The 24,012-nt window shown below is 39.3% G+C and overlaps 2 protein-coding genes across 4 annotated transcripts; one reads left to right on the top strand and one right to left on the bottom strand.

The window, feature by feature from the left end:
• Positions 1 to 1,783: 1,783 nt before the first annotated feature.
• On the top strand, positions 1,784 to 20,883 carry LOC113685459 (uncharacterized). Of its 3 annotated transcripts, none has more exons than XM_089190037.1 (31): positions 1,784 to 1,895; positions 2,275 to 2,342; positions 2,642 to 3,151; positions 3,744 to 3,803; positions 4,325 to 4,405; positions 4,537 to 4,791; positions 5,363 to 5,575; positions 5,753 to 5,989; positions 6,490 to 6,752; positions 6,871 to 6,940; positions 7,214 to 7,498; positions 8,445 to 8,717; positions 8,861 to 9,175; positions 9,862 to 10,146; positions 10,892 to 11,120; positions 11,550 to 11,644; positions 11,971 to 12,219; positions 12,304 to 12,402; positions 12,500 to 12,606; positions 12,889 to 13,179; positions 13,738 to 13,875; positions 14,166 to 14,435; positions 14,533 to 14,712; positions 15,438 to 15,653; positions 16,027 to 16,183; positions 16,643 to 16,779; positions 17,122 to 17,376; positions 17,857 to 17,956; positions 18,525 to 18,719; positions 19,616 to 19,752; positions 20,091 to 20,883. In XM_089190037.1, the coding sequence occupies exons 2-31, from the start codon at positions 2,282 to 2,284 to the stop codon at positions 20,100 to 20,102; spliced, it is 5,775 nt and encodes a 1,924-aa protein (XP_089046163.1). In that variant the 5' UTR covers positions 1,784 to 1,895; positions 2,275 to 2,281; the 3' UTR covers positions 20,103 to 20,883. The 3 variants fall into 3 exon arrangements, with proteins under 3 accessions (XP_089046163.1, XP_089046161.1, XP_089046162.1); XM_089190035.1 differs by having other exon boundaries at positions 1,785 to 1,895; positions 10,889 to 11,120; XM_089190036.1 differs by lacking the exon at positions 1,784 to 1,895 and having other exon boundaries at positions 2,165 to 2,342; positions 10,889 to 11,120.
• A 426-nt stretch (positions 20,884 to 21,309) lies between these two features.
• On the bottom strand, positions 21,310 to 23,687 carry LOC113685193 (growth hormone secretagogue receptor type 1). The gene has a single exon (XM_027202681.2). The coding sequence runs from the start codon at positions 23,271 to 23,273 to the stop codon at positions 22,206 to 22,208; it is 1,068 nt and encodes a 355-aa protein (XP_027058482.2). The 5' UTR covers positions 23,274 to 23,687; the 3' UTR covers positions 21,310 to 22,205.
• Between the last annotated feature and the right edge of the window lie 325 nt (positions 23,688 to 24,012).

The following is a 24,012-nucleotide window of genomic DNA, read 5'->3' as shown; positions in this document are numbered from 1 at the left end:
GTTTACTGTTTGGTATGTCAAACAAAGGCTTTGTTTAACATTTGAAAGACAGGTGTGAAATTCCAGTCTGACAATCTGAATAAGAATTGCTGTTTGAATTAACAGTAACCATCTAAAATTTTATGGACAGATTTTGAGGTGGGAGAAAATTTTATTACCTGACTATTTAAAAACTTACGTGGGATTGGTCTCATTTGCAGCCGTCGTTTGATTTCGTCTCATAAGCGTAACGTGACCAAACCGATGGCTGCTATAATGAAAAATAGGTTCACTCCTTGTGCAAGTGTCGGTGGGAACTACGTCCTTTTGGTTTGGTGCGCAAAATGTGCATCTCATTGTTTTGCTGAGATAAAATACGAAGAACATAGAAACTCATCATTAAATACAGGAAAGTCCTTTCTTGAAATAACTCCACATAACAAAGAATTGTGTGTATTTCCACTGAAATCAGAAACGATGCTCGATAAATACTGAAGTTAGGAAGATATGGGTAAGAAGAGTAGTTGTAATCTGTTTGAGATCATACTTTCAACTGAAAATTTGAATAAAGTTAGATCAAGCAAACAAGAATTAATGTAAGAGTAGGAAAATTATAAATAAATAACAGTTAGATCCCCTCCTCCCTTTGAGCAATTACAATTATGCAGTTGACGAAGCGAATACCATCTTGACGTCCCCTTCTCGAGGATTATAAAATGTTTTATTCTGATTCGTGTATGGCTGTGACTCAGCTGATCAACGTTGATTGACAAAATGTCGGCGAACTGCCGTATGAGGGAAATTCTAATTTACCTCTCACGAGCTAATATTTACTATTTACTTTCACGAACCCTTTGGATTAATGCTTTCCCTGCGCACACCCTGCCATTGGTCGAGATGAGATTCCACTGATTACCTGAAACAATGATCTGACTGCTTGAATAAAGAGAGTGTTACCTACATAATGAAAAGGAATGATTGCACGCAGATTGTGAGAAGAGTTGACTCAGAGATATCTCTCCCTAGGATGCTATCCTTTGTGAGTATTTCCACTTTCTTTGGAGTTGAATGGAAGGCTTTTAATTCTTCAATTATACTCATCGATAACACTGTTTCGGACTGTCTAATGGCAGAAAAGGTTTCAAATTAAACAGCTGTCGATGGTTAAATCAACACTTAGATTTTTGATAAAAAATCGTTACTCAGTCGGTGATGCCCTCATGAAGCAACGGTGGTCGCTTAGGGTTTTGTTGTTCCTGTTGCCTTGATTCTGTGGTTTTCACTTTCTATCTAAGTTGTGTTTAACACACTAGAAGAGCAAAGAATGAATACACACCCCTGTATCTATCAAAAGGCCTCTTTGATATGTGTATAAAAGGCAAATGGAACATCTGCTGGGCCAGAGTTCAACTTACACAAACTGTCACTTTTACCAATTCGTTTTTAAAAATCAAGCCATCAAAATAACCCGCAGCAAAAATTGAAAAAGCACAATTAAAACACAATGTGACGCTAATCAACACTCAGCGATTGGCTCTATGATAATCAGACCTTTATCTACACAAAGATACTGTTTTAGTATTCCGGTTTAAAGAAACGATCTCTATCAACAGGCAAATAATTCGACTGACGTAGGTACAGTTATAACTACCTTTTGTGGGTCAATACGAGATCTGCAAACTTCTGCCTCTCTTGTTTGTTCTGCTGTTTGGGTTTTATGGTTTATTTCCGTGACTAACATCGTGTTTCAAAACGTCCGAGTAAAGATCGATTCCTGCGCATAAACCCTACGCATAAAGGTAAGAGCTTTTATTTTCGTAATCACTTATCCTTCAAGGTAAGACAAATCGTGACTTGAATCAATTTTATTTCTTTTTTTAGGAGTTAGCGGTCGATGATTCAGTCCAAGCAGCTGGGTAATAACAGTGTTTAAAGCAAAGCAAAAACCTTCTTGGAACAATGAAAAAACTGGTTCAGTTATAAAATAGAACCAATGATATGAACCTTATTCATTATGCATTCGTTACTGTTGATAAGAGGGCATCAATTGGATGTATTTCAAATGTAACATCTTCACATCCTGATCCACACTCCTATCTCACTAAAGCAGAATCGTTTGAAATTTGCCTCGATGAAAGATTGGTTGATCAAACAATCGCTTTCGACCCACCGAGTGATCAGCCTGCTCTTTAGCTCCATGAAACCTTAAATCGTGAACATCTACCTAAATATGCAACTGTATCTAAGTCAGTCGCTCCCTACGCATAATTCAGCTATGTTATAATTTTCTTGCAGAACATTCATGACGCAAAACGTCTATCGTAGCCTTTGGTTTACTTTATTTGCGGTTCTCGCCCGAAGTGGTTAGTATCATCACGACAATCACAAGGGTTACTGATTACGTGATTACATGGTATTGTAAGTTGGTATGAATTGACAAAACTGACCATCTGACTGACTTTCTAGCTCACACTGACAAACTGACTGACTGGAAAATTGACAGAGTAACTTGCTGATTGACTGGCGGGCTGGATGGCTCGCTGGATAGCCAGCACGCAGACTGACTGACTCAGCAATAGCCGAGTCCAAGTTCATCCGACGTGAAATAAAGGGCCGAGTCATAAAACTGCAAGATTCACCCCTGTTTCCTTACCTTTTCCAGGCAAAGCAAATTCTCCATCGTCAAGAACTTGGGGGGTATGTTCATCTCACGAGCAATGTCAAAATGGAGGAAGTTGCTTAAATAAAAGTTGTCTTTGCGCTTACGGGTATACCGGCCCAATCTGTGAATATAAACAACAATGCAATAAAAACTTCGCTTGCCAAAACAATGGCACTTGTGAGGTGGACTGGAAGACGAACACGAGTTTTTGCAGGTGTAACCAGTACTCAGCGAGTGATGGTCGCTTTGTGGGAGGTTTCTGTGAAAGGAAAGCTCCATGTCACGCCATTGGTTATTGTTTGAATGACGGTGTGTGCCAAAGAGATCCTTACGTGGACGGTGCTTTTTTCTGTCAATGTCGTGAGGGATTTTCTGGACCTGATTGCCAGGAGATAACAATGTGCCGCGAGGCAAGAGATTGCCTTAAGGGTGCAAAATGTATAAATAATAAGTGCTCTTGCGACGGAGATGGATACACTGGTCATTTTTGTGAGTTGGAAGTAACACCAGGTAAGTAATGCTTGAATTCACGCCAAGTACGTAACGCCCAAAATCACGCCAGGTATTTAATGTTAAAAGTCACGCTTGTTTGGTATTGCTCAAAGTCACGCTAAGAGTATAATACTAAAAGTCACACCAGGCATGTCCTGCTAAAAGTCGGCTGGGCTGTCTGTGTCTTCACTGTTTCACCTTATCGCAGTGCGTTTTTTATAAATTTTGAATGGGTTGAAAAGACCCCCAAAATTGCAGTCAACATGATGGAAAGTGCAAGGTAAGGAAGACACGCCCTTAGTAGTCTGAAATTGTTCATGTCTTGCTGTGGTTAGGATTATAATTCCTCTCGTACTGGTATTTGTCTTTGATTTTAAAAAAATACGTTCCCAAGTTAAAAGTTTGTAAGATTGCAAGATAGTGTGCTCATCTAGCGCTGTTATATATCTCAATCAATTTTGCTAAATTAAAGCAGTGAAAGTAAACACTTGCTTTCCCTTCTAACATACGTTTCGGGTGGATTCATCAGAATATTTAGTGCTCTTGTGAATAAACAAAAATAAAAAAACCTGAGGTAAATAATTCAATAATCCATATTTTTAACCTACAGCGCTAAAGTATTCCACTGTCTTCTACTGGCCTTTTAATCGACTACACCCCGGTATGAAAGGTAAGTACTGAAATAAGACTTAATGTTTGTCCTTGAGCCGATCAGAATCAGAGACATTAATCGAGGACATTTCGATTGAGTTTCCCAGAACCAGAACCAAACTAATTACAAAACCCAATCAGAAAAATGGAGAATATTTCAAGCAACCGATTCAAAATTAAAAGCAAGCATTCGATGTTCCTGAAACGCGGGAGAGTGCAAGGGACTTCAGTCACGAACGACTTTTGTTTTGCATCTAATTGGTTGAGAGAGTGATGCTAGATTTCTTAAAACAGTTACAGATTAAAGTGACGCAAAACCCAGATTACTTTCACCTATCTATTGAAAATCACTCCACAGAGTGCACTGCCCCATCTTTGTTGTCATGATTGTAGCAACAAAACGTTATGTTTCTCCATGAAAAAAAAGATACTTAGGCAAGCAAAAGAGTTATCATATCGATTATCTCAGATATGGCGGCCATAGATGTAACCATGAATTTGATTAACATGTTGCTTAGTTTCTTGGATTTAAAACCTCAGGTGCTGCTAAAGTGGTTAGAGATATACGGATGGGAAATGTTCTCGATCTAATGCAGGCAGGAGGTGGCTGGGTTGACCTTGGTAGGAAGCTGAACAGTTATCTGTAGTATTTATTACTGACTGATTGGTTAATGTATCTATTGATCTTTGATTCTTTCTTCTAGAACCTCCTGTGCGCAACTTGCTTATTCTTAACATTTCTTTTTTCTTAGGCCAAGTTAACAACAGTTGCCTCGAAGACCTAAGCAAGTGTCAAGAAGGGATTTCCGTGTCGTTCTGGCTTCAGTTTACTAATGGGCGGCAAGTGATAACACTTATCAACAACGACAACACGATTCTGTCTGTTTATGTTAAAGATTACAGAAACATTCTTATAAGTTTGAAAGTGGGCTCCAATACTTGGAATATTGAAAGACACTGTTTTCCCATGGGGTGGTTTCATCTGACAATTACATGGAATCACCGAAGTAGGTGAAGGTTTGACTAACAGAGTTGTCACAAATGATAGACGATAATCGTATGTAGCTATGTTTTGTGTAGGCCGAGCAAATCGGCCAATTTGAAGCTACTTAAACAAAATAACGGAGGACTAAGTTCTAAAGGTGATTTGTGGGAATAAAAGAATTTTTGTCGTGACACGCTATCATTTGTAATAGATCGTCCGGGTGAGTGTAGTCCTGAGAAGGACTGTTGTCGGTAGTGGTGTCTGACGTTTCAACAACCTGAGCGGAAGTCATCATCAGAGTCATATGAATAGTTGTTTTCACTCGAATGTTCTTAGTCCGATTTGTATAAACTGATTGGTCAGTTTTGCCGTGATGTTACTGGCTGTAAGGCTCAAGTGGCGTAAGTCGGTCGTGATTGGTCGCTCGTGATTGGTCATTATAATTTTTTTAGCCAATCCCGTACTGAGAATGTTCCCACAATAACTTTTGAAGCGAAGGGTTTAAAGTAGGTAACGTCTGGAGTAGCATTGATTTCTTTTCCATCTTCCCTTCTGTTTATCTTGATATTGTGATCATGTTCTTTTTCGTACAGAATTGCGTTATTATGAAAATGGTCACCAAGTACGTGTGTCTTCCCCTTCTTCAGCGCTGATTCGAGAGGATGCCAGTCCCTTTGGAAACTCAACTAAGTTATCTGTAGGAGGAATCCAAGGACAGGGAGGATTTTCTACTCTACGAATGAGCGACCTCGCCTTCTGGACGCGCGCATTGCGCATTGAGGAAGTAGGAGACGTGTATAAGAAGAGTAAGTTGTTTGCCTCTCGCTGAAACGTGATTTCAATCATCAAAGGAGCAGCCAGGATCGAATCCTCATTGTAATGGTGACCATTTGAGTGAAAACTAATTGTATTAAGTAAAATTGTTTTACTAACTAACAATCTTTCTGTGAGGTTTGACAGCTGTATTGCCCATATTTTGCCAGAACTTTCATCTCCTCTCACAACGCGCTGCCTCTCAGCTCCCTGTCCATCAGACCAGTGGTGTGAATATGTTAGCAGCAATTCAAGCAACTTCACCTGCATGAAACCCGCTGGTTTTTATTGCAGTTTTGACAATGCTTCTTGTCAATGGCAAAATTTGTCCCACAATATTAACTTTTGGAGGATTTACAATGAATATGGTTCTTTACGTCATGATCATACGGGGAACTCTTGCACAGGTATCATATTTGGTCTCAGCTTTTGAAAGAACTGAAGTACTCTGTCATCTTACACTGTAAAGTCAGGCTTTGTAGAACGTATTTACCGTGCGTTAGTTGCTGTGAGTTTTTGATCAAGTGATAAAGTAATTTAGAGAGGCTATTGCTCGTGCACAACAAATAAAAACCCAATCACATTAGATCTAATACTTCAGGGATTTGCGAGACATGCAATAGCAATGAGAATCAAGTTGTACATGTCATCGTGGATTAGCGCTATCAGCGTTGGGACAGTCTTCCCCGGGTAAAATGGGGACGACGTTTCGCAAAATTTCTTCATTCAAAGTTAGCCGCCATCTTGGATTTTTCAAGAAGCGGAAGTCTTAGGAGAGTGAATTTGTACTGAGTACTGAGTACGTACGCGTAAGGAAAAAGTGGGGAAGGGGGAAGGAGCCCATCCCTACCGATTATCGTTCAATCGAACCTCAAACTAAACATGCTCTCAAACATTTCTTCACCAGGCTCGCGGGAATTCCTTGGCCTAGTTTCTAATGAAGGTAGAGTTAACAGTGAAGTCATCAGTCCAATATTTTCAAAATCGAGTGTCCTTTGGAACAAGGTGTCGATATCGATGTGGTATTACATGGAGGGATGGACGAGCAAAACATTGTATGTCATCCTACAGACATCCGCTGAAGATAAAGAATTATTTGCCGTGAAACAACGGCAGAATCGGCGATGGACATATTTACGAGTCAAAGTCCCTGTCATAAGTTCTTTCCGGGTTAGTCAAGCGAATATTTTCTTGTGTTTTGCTTTTGTTTCTTTTTTCTTGTTTTTTGTTCATTTTTAGTGATCAAAGAGGCGGTGATTCGTGAAATGATTTTTCTTCTGGCGTCTAGGTCATATTACGAGGTGAAATTAATGGCAGCGGAGGAATTTTTGTGGATGATATTTCCGTGGAAACTTTCAGTAAGTGTGAGAATAACCGAATAAGAAAAAGTAAATGCTCTTTCGCTGAAGATAGGCTCAAATAGCTAGGATTTCAGGAAGAAAAACAATACTTCTATGATTCTCGTGGTTTAACGAGCTTTCTTACCGACGGCCTTTCTTTGACATATGAATGGTTTATTCATCATTCAGGCAGCCCTAGTGATGACTCACGAGACAGCGGGTCTGTAAGTAAGATAGTTTAACTCCTGAAAACGTGACCTGTTTACTCAATCGTCGAAAATTTCATTTCAGGCTCTCCAACTATTATTCCACGGGAACTCCATTTCTCTACCACTTTATATGGCTCAACGTCCCTAGTTTGCACCGTCCACAAAGCCTCTAACATAACCTGGTACAGAAATAATAATCCAATCCAACAAGACAATCACTATACCATATATAATGAAATGAGAGGGGACAAAAATGTGAGTGTGTTAGAAGTCACAGGCATTAACTGTCAGCTGACGGGAAATTATACTTGCGTGACGGCAAACCAATTTGGCAGTGTCCAGCGGCAACTTACCCTTTCCATATTAGGTAAGTATAAAAAGAATCAAAAAGGGGAGATTATTTGCGACAGGGTTGGTCTTCAATTCTTTTTTCGAAGGAGGACAGTTGGCTCAGTTAAATAGCGATTACAAAGAAGAGATGCTGTTCCAATTGTTTGTAGTGAAAATGTGTGGAGAAACACTCACTTATTAATTTAAGATAGTTCAAGATGAAAGTTTAAGTGGTTGCTTACCGTTTTTTGTGGTATCACATCGATAACACAGAGCGCTGTGTATGGTTTTTGAGGAAAAAAATTTTTTACACTGTTGGTTTTTGTTATTTCTTTTCATCGAAAAGATTACGGAAAGGACACTTTGTAAAGTAAAGTCCATTTGCGTAGCTTTGTGCAATCAAGACCTCATGTGAGAGGGGGACGACAATCGATTTCACTGGAACGACTGATGAAATAACTTACAACGAAGCGATAACGAACTTAACGACAACTGAAATATCGAGAGGATAACGAAGAAGATTGAGATGACCACGATTAAGTTGGAAACAGTGAAGGCGAAGGGTTAGAAGATGACGACAAATTCGAGGCGTTGGTGACACAGATTGAGACGACAACGAAGAGAATCGAAACGATGGCGACGAAAATTGAGATGTGACAACCAAAGTCGAGAAGTTAATGGAGAAGATTGAGCGGACGACAATGACAAATTTCGAAATGATGACGATGAAAATTGAGACGACAACGACAAAAGTTCGAGGCCACGATGGCAAGGATTGGAAAAATGAAGACTACAATAGAGGCGATGAGGACTGAGATCGAGACGTAAACCAAGGGGCTGGATGGAGACGATAAATGTGGAGATCGGGGCGATGATAAGGGAAAATGCAGATCGAGAAGATGAAAACGATTGACAGGATGGGAAATAGGATTCTATCTTCCAGTTGCAAATTTTATTATTTTCGTTTTGTCTCTGTTTGACAGATGTACCTCGACCACCTTCAAAAGTGATGATAGACAGATATTCAAAGCGGATTAGATGGACGGAGGAACCTGGGTATGAATGTCTTCCCAAGTCATACTTTGTGGTGGAATACAAGAAGAACTTGTCGAAGAATTGGACATTTGCTGGTTACTTTGATCACGGAGTATTTGATCTTGTAAATGTCTCTAAAGGTGAAAAATTTAACGTGAGAATCTTCGCCAAGAACGTCATCGGAAGTAGCCCAGCATCTCTCATTACTTTTTGGACAAACAGTAAGTTCAGAAAATATTTTTTCTGCTACTAAGGGGGTGGGGCGGGAAATGTAATGTTTCTTTTATCAGTTAGGATGCTTGAGTTATGTAAGTTATAAGGTAACTAATATTTGTTTTTTTACTTTTTTCTTTTTCTTCTTGAGTTAAGCCAAGTGAGATCCAGTTCTTTGTCAATGATACGGCTGTCCAGAACTCAGAGAGGATAGTTTTACACAGAGGGGCACCAGTGACCTTAACATGCGTTGTTAAAGCCGAACCGGCGCCTACTAGATTTATCTTAAAGTTTCCCTCTCAACACAATGTATTCATAAATTCACAGCACCGGATCAACGGAATAAAATGGCAAATTATTCTTCGTTTAAAGAGCATGAACTGTTTCAACACTGGTTCCTACTCTTTTGAGCCACACAACAGATTGGGAAGCAATGGATCAGTATCTGTTAAGTTGGCAATCAGTGGTGAGTGTGGCTTCGATTGTTCCATGCTTTTGAACCCATTTGCATCACTTGCTAACTTCCAGAAGGGATTGACATGTAAATTCTCCTGCAAACAATTTATAAGATCGAAGAGACAGACTCAATTATCAGTTAGCTGGTGTTCTCTTGGTACAATACCATATTATCTTGACTGATTTACAAGGAAATGTGAAACAGTTACGGGAGAGGATCACCGGTTGATCTTGGGAGATCTTGGGGGTTATAAAGGTTAGAAGAAAGAGGCAGTGAAATGCTAAAGCTTTTCCTGAAAATTTTATTATATTATCATCTTAAAAATTAAAAAAACACTTGAGTAATGTTTAACATCGTCAAAGCTCACTTTTCTAGTTAGTTTCAAGGAGACTACTGGACGAAGGTGAAGGTCATAGCCGCCTTGAAATTACAAAGAAAAATGAGGTGGCTCTGAACACCATTTCAAAATGTTTTAGGTCATTGTTAGTTGCTGAGCAATTGCCCACCTTCTTCTTCCCCAACTCAACAACAGAGAGTTGATAACGAGATAAATGTTTGGTTAGGGGAGGGGTAGGTGCAAAGTTTCTCGGATACTGACTTTGATCCAACGTTTTCTAGAGATAACCTTAATCTGTTCGGTAGTTCTCCAAATTTTGACCGCTTTCTTCCACCTTTTCTTTCTCTTACTTGTATAGAACCCGATCCACCAAAAAAATTCAACGTCACCTTCATCAACATCACGTCTGTAGTCATATCGTGGTGGGCTTACCTGTGTAATGAAGCATTACCACGTGAGTTACGCGTGCGATATAGACAGCAGGGTTCAGCTGTTTGGACGGTAACAAAATACAAGTATCCATCTAGGAAAATGGTCTTAAGGAGACAGTTTAAGTACAAAACAGAGTACGAGTTTAAAGTATCCATCGCGTATAATGGTCTACGGAGCAGATACAGCAGTGTCGTTAAAATACGGTCTCCTGGTATGGCCATTTTCTATTTGTAAATAAAGTTTTCGAGTAAACGGTTCATCTAGACTCCCCCCCCCCCCCCAGATTAAAGTTCATGCAAATATCGCTGAGGGAAGGGAAGACACAGGTCGCAAAACTATTATTGGTTGATTACCAAATGTACTCCTTAACTGCATTCGAGTTTCTTAACAACGCTCTGAGTTCCCTTTAAAACCCACGCCATCTTCATTGGACGTTACCGTTATTCCTATTGGTCGTCGTGATCACTTAGCTTACGACACGCAGTCGAATGGCAAAACTTTTATCTATTTCAAGATTTATGTTTGTGTTCAGGCCTAGCCATCCTCAACTACCAAGTGATAGAAATCTCAAGCTCGCAATTTAATTGCTAAAAAGAAGAGGGCTTTTATTGCTATCGTTTTGTACTTCAACGGAGAAGCAATTTATGACTAGTTACGACTTCAATGGTCTGTCAACGAATATTTACTCTGGATTTGAGCCCTCCAGATTTCTGAGACATACTCAGCTGAAATCTCAGGACGTCGTGGGACGTAAACGTTATATGTGGTGAACATGCATTGTGATGTTGAATTCAGTGATAACCATTTATATTCCAGTGTATCGATCACGACTCAAAATAACTCAGTGTTATCTGAGTCTAGCTTATTAATCATTAATTCCATCATTTATTCAGTTACTGATTGCATTTGTATTTCGTTTGATTGATTTTTTTTAATTTGTTTGTTTAAATTAGCAGATATTACCAAAGTGACTATGACCAGCAACTTCACAGGTCCAGCTAATAGGACATTGATAATCTACTGCTTTTCAGTCAACCTCACAGCTGTTTCTTTTTCTTGGACCAAAGACTCTGTGACCCTGCAGGCTTCTTACCGCATGAAGTTTGACGTTAACAGCATGTCTTCTGTATTGACCATAAGATTTACCAAGAAGACTGATTCAGGGAACTACACATGCAAAGTCAGGTACAATCGACTCTTCTCTTAATTGAAGTAAAGCTGTCATCGAGTAGTGAAAAATAAAAAGGTGCCGGAAAGAACCAGTTTTTAATGATGCCAAAATCAGTCTAGGATTCCATTCATCGCACTTTTTTTCATGCTATGAGTGTAATAGCGGAGTTTTAATGCGCGAAGCGCGCAAGCGATGCCTTATACCAAATAATATCCAATTCATGATATTCTTATACTATCATCCAATATAAAAACAGCCGGAACCTCAACTGTTGGCAAAAGCAAGGGGAAAAATAACGTTTCAAAGGCAGGAAAGGCTAAAAGCATTTCCTTATGACGGTTTTTTGGCTCCATCTTGAACCCTGAAAGCTTCCAAGAGTCACTTGATTTTTCCAAGCCACTTATGATACTTACCTATCATTTCTTCGTCTTTTATGTCTATAGCAACTCGAAAATAATTCTTGAAGAAACGATAGCTGTGAGTGTATCAGAGCCTCCAAGGGTACATATCAGTCCCATTGTAAAAACTTTGTTTGAAGGTACGTCATCATGGTGACACGTAAACGTCTGAGTAGTCCATATTCCTGATGGTAATAGAATTCTCCATACTTGACAACCAATCTGTATTGTTCTGTTTGTTCAGACGAATTCGACGTTGCTCTTAATTTAAAATTTGATTCACTGTTCTCGTCAACCTATATGTTTCTAGGGAGAAATGATGGTGTTTGTAATTAAAAGATTGAGACTTCAGTATAAAAAATAACCGATTTTAAGTGGGTCGTGATTACTTTTGTACACCAGCAGGTCTGCTGCGAACGTGGCGTCATGTAAAAGTGCTTTATACGACGTATTTGTTTCGTTTCAGCGGACAGCGTCTCTTTTCATTGTCATCTGTTGCGTGGTAACATATCACAGCTACACGTCACTTGGTACGAAAAGGCGGGAGACAATCCAGAGAAACTCTTGAGCGACAAAAACGACTCCCTGTCACTTAATCTAAAAGGAACTCTGCCAAACAGAAAGGACAGTCACGTGTCATTTTACAGATGCCTTGTGCGAAATAATGATGGAGTAGGTTCCAGTCCCTTAGCCAAACTAGTAATACTACGTAAAGGTACGTTAAGGAGGTTTCTGAGCTGTGCCATTTGTTGAAGTTCGTTCATTACACTGTACGGTGATAAAACTGTTTCCTGCGTAGGATATGAAGCTATTTGTGCAAGTGAAGAATCCCATGGAGTCACGTGGTCGGTGACGTTGGCCGGGATGATTGACGAGCAGCAGTGTCCTTATGCTATTGGTAAAAATAATTTTACTGACTTTTGAGACTTAATGTAGCTACGTATCTGTTTTTACATATTTTCTGAGTGTCTAATGATTACGTTATTACTACCCAGGACAAGCAAGGAGAAGCTGCATTAAGACCGGCCCAAAATCCGCAGAGTGGGGAGAAGTCGACCTTTCAGACTGCACGTCGCTTCAAGTAAGAGAAATACATGAGGAGGTAAGGAGGCCCGAGCATCGATCATAATGTAAAACAATTTCGGAATGTTTGTTACCCAGGAACTTTCTTTTCAGAACATTGAGTTTTCAGAGCAAGAAGATTTCTTTTCTTTTTTTGATCTTTTCCGAAATATTTTGAGCCTGTTTTACTTCATCCATGCCTCTGATCTCCGTTAACACCTTCCTTCCCATGATAGTATATTGCGTTTCGTGAGTGTCTCATTTAAAAGACAGTGACTACTACTCCACTCAGAGGCTGTTCTTTTTTCCCATAATCCTGTAGGTAATAGCACTGACAGAGGGTTACACAGTTAGTAGAACTTTAAGCAATATGCTCGAGGATCTTCTAAACGCCAGTAAACCTTACGCGGCCCCAAGTCTGGAGGAGAAACCGCGCTCGATGTACGTGAAAGATCTGGCAACTTCTGTTGATGCACTAACAAGAATGATAAGGTACAATGCTGGACAACGAGAGAAGCCTCTGAGCAATAACCACGACATCAGCAACTTAGTAAAGACTTCCAGCAACTTACTGAAACTTTCCAATTTGCCAGCATGGAAGAGTGCGCTTAAGGTATTGACAAAGTGTGTACCAATCTCGAGGTTATTGCGACAAGCCCCATGATCTTCCTCTTACATTTTCCTCTTCCGCAGTTCCCTTTAATAAATTATATTTTATAGCAAATTTTATAATTTTTTCTTTTCGGCCTTGGTGATTGAATATTTCTCCTTTGTCACACGCTGGTAACAAAACTATTAAGTTCCTACGTATCTATGAAACTTTCAGCTCTTGGTTGTTAATGTAGTTTTAGTGTTTAATATTCTTGTCTGTGTTCTAAGCACAAATTATATCAACATATGTTAATGCTGGATACCTGTCTTTGCAGCTCAACAAGGTTATCTCAGGCAGCTAGATCCCAACCCCTAGTTTTATCAATATAGATAAACCAAGCCTGTTCTCGAATGGGTGCATATTCGTGGAAGTATTTTGTTGTTGTCACTTTTGTTGTTTTGTTTTTGTACGTGCTGCTGCTGCTGTGATTGTTTTTGTTTGCCAGCTAAATACAGATTGGATGTTTCTAACTCGTCAAAAATGATCAATAATTCCTTCATCTTCTCTCTTTTTCCTCAGACCACCAGTGACCTAGCGTACCAAATGATCTCAGCTATTGATGAGTATGGCCATCATTCCATTAACAAGACAATTGATATCCACATAGAAGCTGCTAACGTTGTTTTGATTGCAGTCAAAGTTTCGGTTAACAGTTCTGTAAGTGAAGTTGGTAAAAGGCAATATTTTAATTTAATTCAAAGAATGCACTCGAAATTTATCCTTATCCCCAAAATATAAATTTGAGCAAATGTATAAGGCTGCGGAAAATCTTCTCCTCGAAGAAATTATGAGAAGAGGTTTTTACATTTTCTAGTGATAAGCATTTTCTAGCACTCAAAAACTGCATGCAAGCATGACGTCAAATTTGTGTCAACTTGAATGGAAACAATTTTATAGGAAATAGTGGGAGACATCTACAGTTTTCTATTTTCCTTTATCGCCTGCAGACCTCCGCGAAAGGCATTCAAATAACTCAGGGTCAAAGCTCACTTGCTCTTCCACCGACGCTTTTCAGCCAAAGCAACTCCTCAGTGACTGTGGTGAGCGTGTTTTTCTCTTCTCTGGGTCAAATTCTCACTAGCTCCGAGGCTCTAAACATTTCCTACTCCAGTGGATCTGATTGGCTCATCAATTCACAGTTGGCGTCAGTAACAGTCAGGCCAAGCCCACCTGATGTCATTCAACCGCCCTTTAAATTGGCACTTGAGACGAACAAGGTAACCCATTAATTGTTGTCAACTTTATTGATGGTATTCCATCGGTTAGTTTCTACTAAATCATGTTCAAAAATAATTCATTTTTCTATTTATATAGGTGGCTCTTGCCGGAGCCAAGAGAGCTTGTGTATTTCTGAACTTAAGAACAAAAAATGACACAGCTTGGTCAACAGACGGATGCAATGTTGTCTCCTCGCACACAAACAGAACAACTACAAGCTGTGCGTGTGATCACATGACCGTCTTTGGAATACTGATGGAAATAAATGATTACAAGGTAACATCTGATCCTAATTTATGACCCAAATCGCCAACGTGTTCTAGTCTGCGGCTTAGATGTTGGGGTACCCAACCGCGAAGTCGAAACTGGCTTGGGTAAAAGTTAAGGTTACCAGGCTTTCGATGTTATTGCATTGCATTAGAAACGAACATGGTTGATTTGAAATCCATCAACCATTCCTACGATTTAAAAGCGTGGTGGCAGACATCTCCTTCCCATGGAAAAGGTTCTCAAGGCAAAATCATGCTGCGCAAAGCTGCGATTAATGGACTTACGAGGCAAATATTATCGTAGTACTCGTTTGGCCCGTTTTGGAACTGCGCGTAGTGGAGTTGACAGCCAGAAACGAGAAATATTGCATGGTTGAATCCGCTAACGCACCAATAGCCACTTTCATTCCGCAGGCAGTTCACATCCTTCCTAACTTCTGGGAAAGTAAGATTGCTACATGCAAAACGTTTACCCGCAGTTTGCCACAAAAGGGTGGCAACCTCGTCATCAAATAAAGAAAAACACGACAAGTTTCGTGAATTTAATTGGTAATTCCCTGGTGCAATATTCTTGCCACGTAATAAATCCTTTATTTACCAAACTTGTTCGGTTAAGTTGGCGGAGCATTAGCCGTCTTGGTTCACAATAACGCAAAAAAATAAGTTGGCAAATAGTTAGTCCTCTAAACCCCACGTTTGTGTAGTAACGCACATAAATTATCTTCGTTGCAGAAAGAAGATATCAGGCACCGCGCCGCTCTCTCATGGATATCCATAGTCGGTTGTCTGCTGTCTCTCGCTGGGATCCTGATCACATTGTTGATTATGGTTTGTTTCTGGAAGAACATGCGTTCCCCAAGAACAACAGTTCTCGTAAATCTCTGTGTTGCCATAGCAGTGACAGACGTATTAGTGGTTACCATGGAGATTATTGATTTGGAAAGCAAGGTTAGTGTCTGTCACTTAGAACAAACCATTGATACAGTTATGAAGTACTTAAATTATATAAAAAAAGTCAGGCTTGGGGTAATTCTTCGATCGGGAGTTTTATCTCCCTGTCATTTTTAAAATTCCTGAGGTTTGGGCAGTTTGAGGTTAGGATTGCATGACTAACTTTCATGAATATGATTATTTATTAAATAAATAGCAGCCAAGAAATCCTTACAGTGCCACGTTTGAATCATAAAAAATTTAAGTTAAGAAAAGTACATTAAAAACAAGAACCAAATCCTGATTAACACCATAAATATTATTTGTAGAAGATGGTTTTCAGTTGCAGCATTTCTCTTTTATTTACTGATTTGTTTTCCTAACTCTCTAGACCGGATGTAAAGTCATGGCTGCCCTTCTCCACTTCTCTTTTCTCTCCATATTCTGTTGGATGTTGTCAGAGGGGGTTCTACTGTATTTCTCCCTTGTTAAGATTATTGGAACGACTGTTTACGCCAATGTTCAAGTGTTTTACGCTGTTGGGTGGGGTAAGGAATTTAGGTCTGATTTGTTATAGTATGTTGTAGTTCAGGTGTACTTCTGTAAGTCCTTGAAACCATACGGATCATGCAACAAATAACACCTGCACTAGCCCAAAAAAATCTTTTTTTTCTCCATACTGTGTTCTATACATTTCCTAAAGTGCTGACAAGGAGAATTTATTTAACAATCAAGAGCTTTTTCAGTCGGGATAATTTCCTTTATTCTCCTGTCTTTACCGTGTGATTTAGGGGTGATATTGTAGAGAGAGATTAAATGCTAGTCAGCGGTTAAAGGGTTAAGCTTAGGATGTTCCCTTACTGAATCGTCTATCATAGTTTCATGCACAATAATCACGCTACTTGGCAGAGTTTGTGAATAGCCGTCACTCGTACGAATCTACAACGTAAGAAATAGAAATTTTTGTAATTTAAGTAAGTTAAACTGATCATTGTGAATTGTTTCAGGTCTTCCTGCTCTCGTTGTATCACTTACCTTGATTGTTACTCAGGGTCGAGGTTATGCTGATAGGCAGTCCTGTTGGTTGTCCATGCGAAATCATATGATATGGGCTTTTGCAGCTCCTGCGCTTCTTATTGTTTGCGTAAGTTTTCATTACCTCTTGTGTTAAAGAAACGAGAAAGGAGAATTTGTTTTTAGCAATTAAGAGCCACTTTAGTTTTTGATCACTTCCTCCTCTTTTCTTGTGACCTTAATGCGTACTTCGGGCGTGATATTGTGAGGAGAAACTGGATGCTAATCACTCTTAAAGGCCAAAGGGTCGATAACGACAATGAACATGTGGGAAACTATATCATTAAGACCGACAAAATTAAAATTATGTAAGAAACATGGCATCCACGAATCAGTTAACCGGAAGTTGACAACCTCTATCATTTCATTCCAGTAAGCCGGTGACAAAATTTTACTATTTTTTTCTTCTCAGGTGAATATCGTGGTCTTTACTTTAGTTATCTATAGCATGCTTTCAAGCCATCGGCTTAGAAAAGAACCGCTGACAAGAAGATTCCAACGTGGGCTCAAGGCCTCATTTGTCCTTTTCCCTGTTCTTGGATTGTCCTGGTCTTTTGCTGTTTTAACCATGGTCACCGATGAGATCGTATTCAACTACATCTTTGCTGTCTTAAACTCGCTGCAAGGATTTCTCATTTTTATCTTCCACTGTGTTTTAAACAAGCAGGTACGTGTTGGGTGACGTTTCACCGTGCACCACCAAAAGCCAGACTGCCTTGGCCACACCGGTTTCTTTAATAGAGTTTTCCTTACGTTTGGATAAAATTCCTTCAAGCTAATGAATGCAATCTAGGAAGTGACTGATCCGGCCAAGCCGCGCTAATTAGCGGCAAAACTTCCTTTAAAAAGAGTCTAGCCGGTCTTTTCTAGCAAATGGCAAGTGCCCATGAATTACCCAAAATTGAATTAATGTAACTGTAGATGCCAGCTCATCTCAGGAACCAGTAATTGTCAATTGAGGCTTATACTAATCAAAAGCGCCGTGTTCTGAGAGTCTAAGAGACTTGAGTGTCTAACTTTAAATGCTCGGGCCGGAAAAACTGGAATCAACATCGATGATACCTTAGTGCGTTCACAAAAAGTGGAAAGACTCAGTGAATTGATTATCATAAATAGCTATAAAGTTTGTTTTTAAATCTCAATTCAACTTCGAGAAGTGTTGACGGAGAGAAGAAGAAAACGAACAGGTCGTGTAACAGACGCCAGGATAGCACAGTCGAACAGGAAACTCAGTACAACAACAGGAGGTAAACATCTGAGAGTATAAGATTGTCGATAAAATGTTGTGAGGGTATGCTTCGCCTTGGGTCGCAAACTTTTACTCTTTAATGTAGAACATTTTGGCTGAAAGGGTACCCCATATACTTCTTGTTAAAAAATGGCATCTCTTTTGTGCTGGGCACCCCTCAGAACCCATCATAGCAGCCCTTCGCTATCGAAATTATTCTCGTGGAACGGAAAACTTGGAAGTCAAGTTACATTAAAACGAGAAAAACTGCGGGGATCTTGTAACATATTTTAAAAGGTGATAAATCATCAAGCTGCATATTGTGATCATGATCTGACTAGCCTCCTTACCTCTCTGAAAATGAAATTTCTTCTTACGAACTTTTGTTATCCGATACGAGGATTGTAAGACACTCTGTGGTGTTATCGATGATGAATCAGACTCTGATCGAAAGACGATTTACTGTGCTTTGACTAATATGAATTCTTTTTCAAGTGAAGACAGCTACACGAGTCCTTGAAGTATGAAGCTCATTTTACTTATTAAAAGCATTAAGGATACATATATTTTTTTCTTTACATGTTTAGCCCCCAACAGTCGCCTCAGTTCAGCCACTCCTCTCAAACTTCTAAATCTTTACCAGCACAGCCCAGAAATTTCACCCTCACCCCGGCCCTCTCCGAACTCGTGTGCCGCGCGTGCCTTCGAGGAAACGTCACTGGTGTCAGCAAGCCTTGATACGACTCGAGTGAATCAAAACAACTTGCTACAGACCGGAAAAGGTAAAGAGAAAAATAACACGAAAAGCCAAGGTATTAGCTCATGAAAAGAATCTTATTAGAAGGTAAAATTATGCGACTTTTGTAGCATCGAAGTTCAGTTAGGCAAATAGGAATTTAATCTGCCATCAAGGGACATACTCGCGTTATGTGCACCCTAGATGACTCAGTAAAGATGAAATTTAGGCTCACGAGGTGTTATAGGAGAGGCGCGCTTCCTTTGGTTCTTGCTTTCCTTGGAGTGATCGATTCCAGTCTTCTCTCACTCTAAAATACGCGAATAGGCGGATCGCGACTGGGCAAGGAATAATCCAGACATGTGACAGGTACGAGTTCGCTCCCATTCCTTAGTTAGTTAGCAGGCAAATTTTCAGTTAAAAATGCTCATTACAAAGAAAAGTGTCAAAGATATGTAAGTAATATCCTCATGTCTGATAACACACAACTTATGGTCGTATATGCACATCATTGTGAACAGGATGAAATATGTTGTCAACGACACGACATGTCTAAAGTAACTTGCGGGCATAGAAGTTTCCTTTTCTCGACGGAGTGTTATGAAATCAAAACCAGAGTAAATAAAACGGCCTATCATCCTAGAGAGGATGAATATGTCAAGAGAGCCAATTAGCTTGAAAACAAGTACGCCGCTGGAAGCGTGGGAAAACACAAGCAACTAAGTCGCAACTGGTTCTTGTTTTGCAACTGATTGGTTGAGACGCTGGACGAGCTTTGAAGACCAATCTTAGAGTCAGAAAGGAAAACTTGTGAAGGAAAACTTATGATGAAAAATTGCCAATGCGTGTAAATTTGACTCTATTTAATGTCCTATTGTTTTGTTATTTATTTCGTTTTGTTTTTTTCGTTTTTTTTTGTTTTGTTTTTTTATCATCATTCAGAGACTTCTGAGCAAGCAACTTATCTAACAACGTCGGATGAATCTTTCAAACCTTGTGATGTGGATGAGAGGGACTGGACAAGCCTGGAGTCATCTTCTGAATCGATAATCGATTTCAATGCCGACGGAGAGTTCAAGGTAAGTTGGGTAAAACACGATTGAGAATTGAAGATGGAAAAGAAAACACTCCTTTGAATTCTTTCGAAGGCTAGCAAGCGTGTTTAAAGAGACGTGAGAATTCTCCATCTTAATTCAAACTTACAAATGTTCGCGTACTAAACTCAAAACCTAAAGAAACTAATAATTCTAGAGTACGCAATTTTATGTCTATACGCAAGTATAGACATAAAAGTCGTTGGAAATTATAACATATCTAAACTTAGTCAATAAAAACGTACTTTGAGTCACGCTCATTCAGAAAAATAATCATAGCATTCCTTTTGTTATTTACCCACTCTTTATTACTTTTTTATCAGGGAAACAAGTAATCCGTAGAGCATCCCAAGAAACTTTTTCTCCGTAGCAGTTGGTAAATCGGATCTGTAGGACTTCAGACTTTACGTGTCATTTTCCAACAACGTGGAGTCTGTTTCCCGCATGTTACTTACAGAATGTAGGTAACATACTATTCTTCCCCTCTGTTATCTTTTTGTTGGAATTAATTTTGTATGCGGAAGGAAAGGTGAAAATATTGCGCTGAAGCCATTTTAAGATCGTTGATGAAAAAGATTGCTTATTTGACTTCCTACAGTTCAATTCGTTCCCCTCGTTTCAGTGAGATATATTTATAAATCTAGACATTTCGTCAGCTCGTATGGCACTTCCGGAAGTATCTTCTGCTATCTATAGCATTTGACACAACTTGATATTTCACGTGATATTATATGTAATTGAAACAACATTCTGTGCTGATAATTTTAGGGCTGACTTGCCAAGAATAGCAGCAAATCAAAACTGAAAGCTCAGTTTCAGTCACACGAGCAATACTGAATCCTTATAATTACAAAGATAAAAATTCCAAAATAGATACCTGATGTCACAAGTTAAATCAAATTACAGCTTTCTTGTGTTTTGATAAGTCGGCTTTTTTTAAGTACAAAATTTCATCATCTTACGATATGATTTCAAACAATACGTATCCTTAGTGGGGAGGTATGTAGCTTTTTATCAATCTTTTTTGACCTTGTTCCTAACCAAAGAAACTTAACATCGATTCTGCGCCAAATTCGATCCCGTACGTTCTCAATTAAATGCAGGATTTAGTCCAAATTGATGTCATCTTGTTTGTTGTATCAATCCTTTCTTTTTTGTCGTCTTTTACCTATCCATCCGTTTATCTATTCAATTTCTCTATTGCTTTAAATCTGATCCAATTGTTATTGTTATCGCTTTGAAGCGATGCGCTGCAGCGAAGAGTTTCGAAGCAATATCGCCTTATTAGGTTTTAAAAATATTCCTTTTCAATCAGAGTCACGGTTCGGGCCGAGATACAGCCCTGATAATAGAAAAATCAAATCGATTTAACGCCGATCTGTCGTAATTGGATAGTCTGTAGAGTCTATTCCTTGCCTTGATCGATTGCAAATGAACCGGATAGCATTGGATTTTTATCAGAAATGCTAAAACACTTTTAATCCAGTGAAAAGTTTGTTTATAAAAGTGAACCTAAGCTTTCAAGGAACAACATATGTGACATTCTCGTCAACAAAAGAAGCTTTTATTATTATTTATCGACCCTTCGGTGTTTCCTTTGAAGTGGACTGATATTGATGCAGGAACAATATTTAAGCTATCCAAAACAATAAGTCCTCATTACAATACTTTTTTTTTTTTTCTAAAATCTTATACCCCCTGCATCTTGTATTTGTTTGTAACCCACTCGTTTTATCCTCAAGAAAGAAACACTGGTGTAAAGGGAAAAAAATATTGTTGACTCCGTCTCCTAAAAAAATGTTAATGAATCAAAATCTGTTAAGTGCTCACTCAAAAGAAATTTTAAATTTTTGACACACTTAACTGACCACAGTCGATATCATAAATGTTGGAACAGTTCTTGGTAATACGTGCGCGTTGTCGCACAATTTTTCTCGGTCTGTCAGAGACGGTCATAGGTGACAGGGTATTACATCAAAGGGCCAACATGTTCGTGACGTTTTAAACCTTTCGCAGAATTTGCTTGAACTTGAGGAGCGTATCGTATATAGTCTATGTCAAACTCCTCTCTCCTTCGCTGATCCCTGTACGTCTTTTTCTTATCATTTCACACAGATGTTTACTGTCCTATTAACCTATTATTTAACTTCGTCGCATAAAATTTCATCACTTAAGAGATATCACTGTCGCATGAATTGGCGTGACGGAAGCAATTATCATAATTTCATTACGTGCTTCAAAAAAACTTATCAGTGATGAAGCAGAAGTTTATTGCGTGTTTTCTCAAGGTTAACTGAATAGTTCTGTTGATATTACCTAGGAAGCCGAACTTTCGTGTAGGATTTCTTTGCAATCTGACTTGCTAAAATTGTTTTTCGAAGGAGGTTCGAACCAAGCATACAATTTCAAAGTCTAAATTTTAATCAGTGTTTTGGGCTCTAAACATGATTAACCTGCCCTACACTAAATTCGTTCATTCCAGAAATTTTCTGTGATCGAACACTTGAGGTTGATTTCGTTGAAGATGACCTTGGTTTTCGTGTATCAGTTTTCCGGAAGCCGCGGCAGTGAATTAAGTCTTTGTAGGAGAAGCGAAACTGCTTGCTGCAAAAACAGTAGATGATGGGATTCACTGCAGCCTGTCCAAAAATCATTATTTGACTTAGCCGCCACACAGCATCTCCGTTATACACGTAAAAGTACCTTAGAGTGCGTATTATCATGAATGGCCCATAGCAGATGAAAAATACAAGAGTTACTATGGCCAACATTTTAGTGACTTTCTTCTGTTGAAGTCTATCTCTGGAATCCGTTCGAAGACTGACTCTTGTCCTCGCATGGTTCGAGAGATGCTGAAAAATTCTGAAATGCGCCCAGATCATAAATCCCAGAGGTAACAGAAACAGAAGCACAGCTTGGATTGCGTAGTAAATTTGTCTTCCATCATCTCCCATGTAATCGTTGAGGCATATCGACGGGCCACTTTTTTCATCTCTTTTCACGGAATACGCGTACAGCAAAGGAGTACAGGACACAATTCCAATCACCCAAATAATCTTGAGAATTAGTGAACGGTTATCAGTCGACTGCGCACGGGCCAAGACGGGCGAAGAAACAGCTTTCAGACGTTCGTAGCTGATTGCTACTAAGGTTAGAATAGAGACAGTATAGCAGGACTCGATGAGAAAACTCTGAATCTTGCACACTGGATCTCCGCCGAACCAGTCACCATGACCAATGAAGGCGATCAAATCAAAAATGGATAATAACGTAAACATTAAGTCGGCCAAAGCTAAACTTGCAATGAAGCACAATAACACGGAGGTCGTCACTTTGTAAGTCTTGTAGCATGTTATGAGCGCAAAAATGTTTCCCACAAAAGCCAGTGTAAAGATTGTGGCATACAGACAATAGAATATGTTCATCATTAAAGGGGACATCTTCTCGATTTCTTCAATTGTGGTTGAGTTGTCTTCATTGGCGAGGGTTGAGTTGAGAGAATTCATTTTTCAGTTCCTTTTTCAAAACAGCGCAGAACTATTTGTATTGTAACGTTTAAGACGGAATCTTTTATGCGGAAATAACTGTATAAATTACGTAGGTTGATTGACTTAGCTCAGAGGGTGTGTCAAATGAACTTCCTGTCACGATCTTCTGTCAGCCAATCACTTCGCGCCTATTGCCAATAACATTATATTATCGATGACAAATACCTCTCTCTTTACTCCAAGATAAAAGCTCAAAGTGGAATCGATTTGAATCCATAATATAATGTTTCGATTTTTTCTACCTCACGGGATGTATCCGTCTCAACTCAGATTACCTTCCTGTTTTAGCGCTTTTCAAGTTGTTCTTGACTTCCGCGCAAGCTGACACTAACAGTGTTGGCAAACAGGGCAACACCACAGCCTGTAAAATACCAGCCTGACATAAAAATTCTTCCAGTCCATAGTTTAATAACAGGACGACCCTGCCACTCCCCCCCCCCCCCGGGAAGCAACGTTCATAACATTTAGTAAATTCTCTTCGATAAGTAAAGTGTGCTGAAACTCAACATTAACTAATTAATAACAGTTGAGAATACCACGCTTCCTTCCTTGGTTCAGACTGGTGCTTGTCAAGAAAGTCAGAGACAACGGATTATAACGCGACACAGCTCGTTTAAGCACCAAAATGATGATGTAATCCTTCAAACCTTAAAAGTGACCAGCATCAGGAGCCCATTACTTAACTCTTTAACTGCCA

Source organism: Pocillopora damicornis, chromosome 12 (assembly GCF_964200805.1).
Source record: "Pocillopora damicornis chromosome 12, jaPocDami1.2, whole genome shotgun sequence".
NCBI classification, from domain to species: Eukaryota; Metazoa; Cnidaria; class Anthozoa; order Scleractinia; family Pocilloporidae; genus Pocillopora; species Pocillopora damicornis.
Note: the sequence above shows the minus strand (reverse complement) of the source record. Positions and strands in the feature narration are given on the sequence as shown.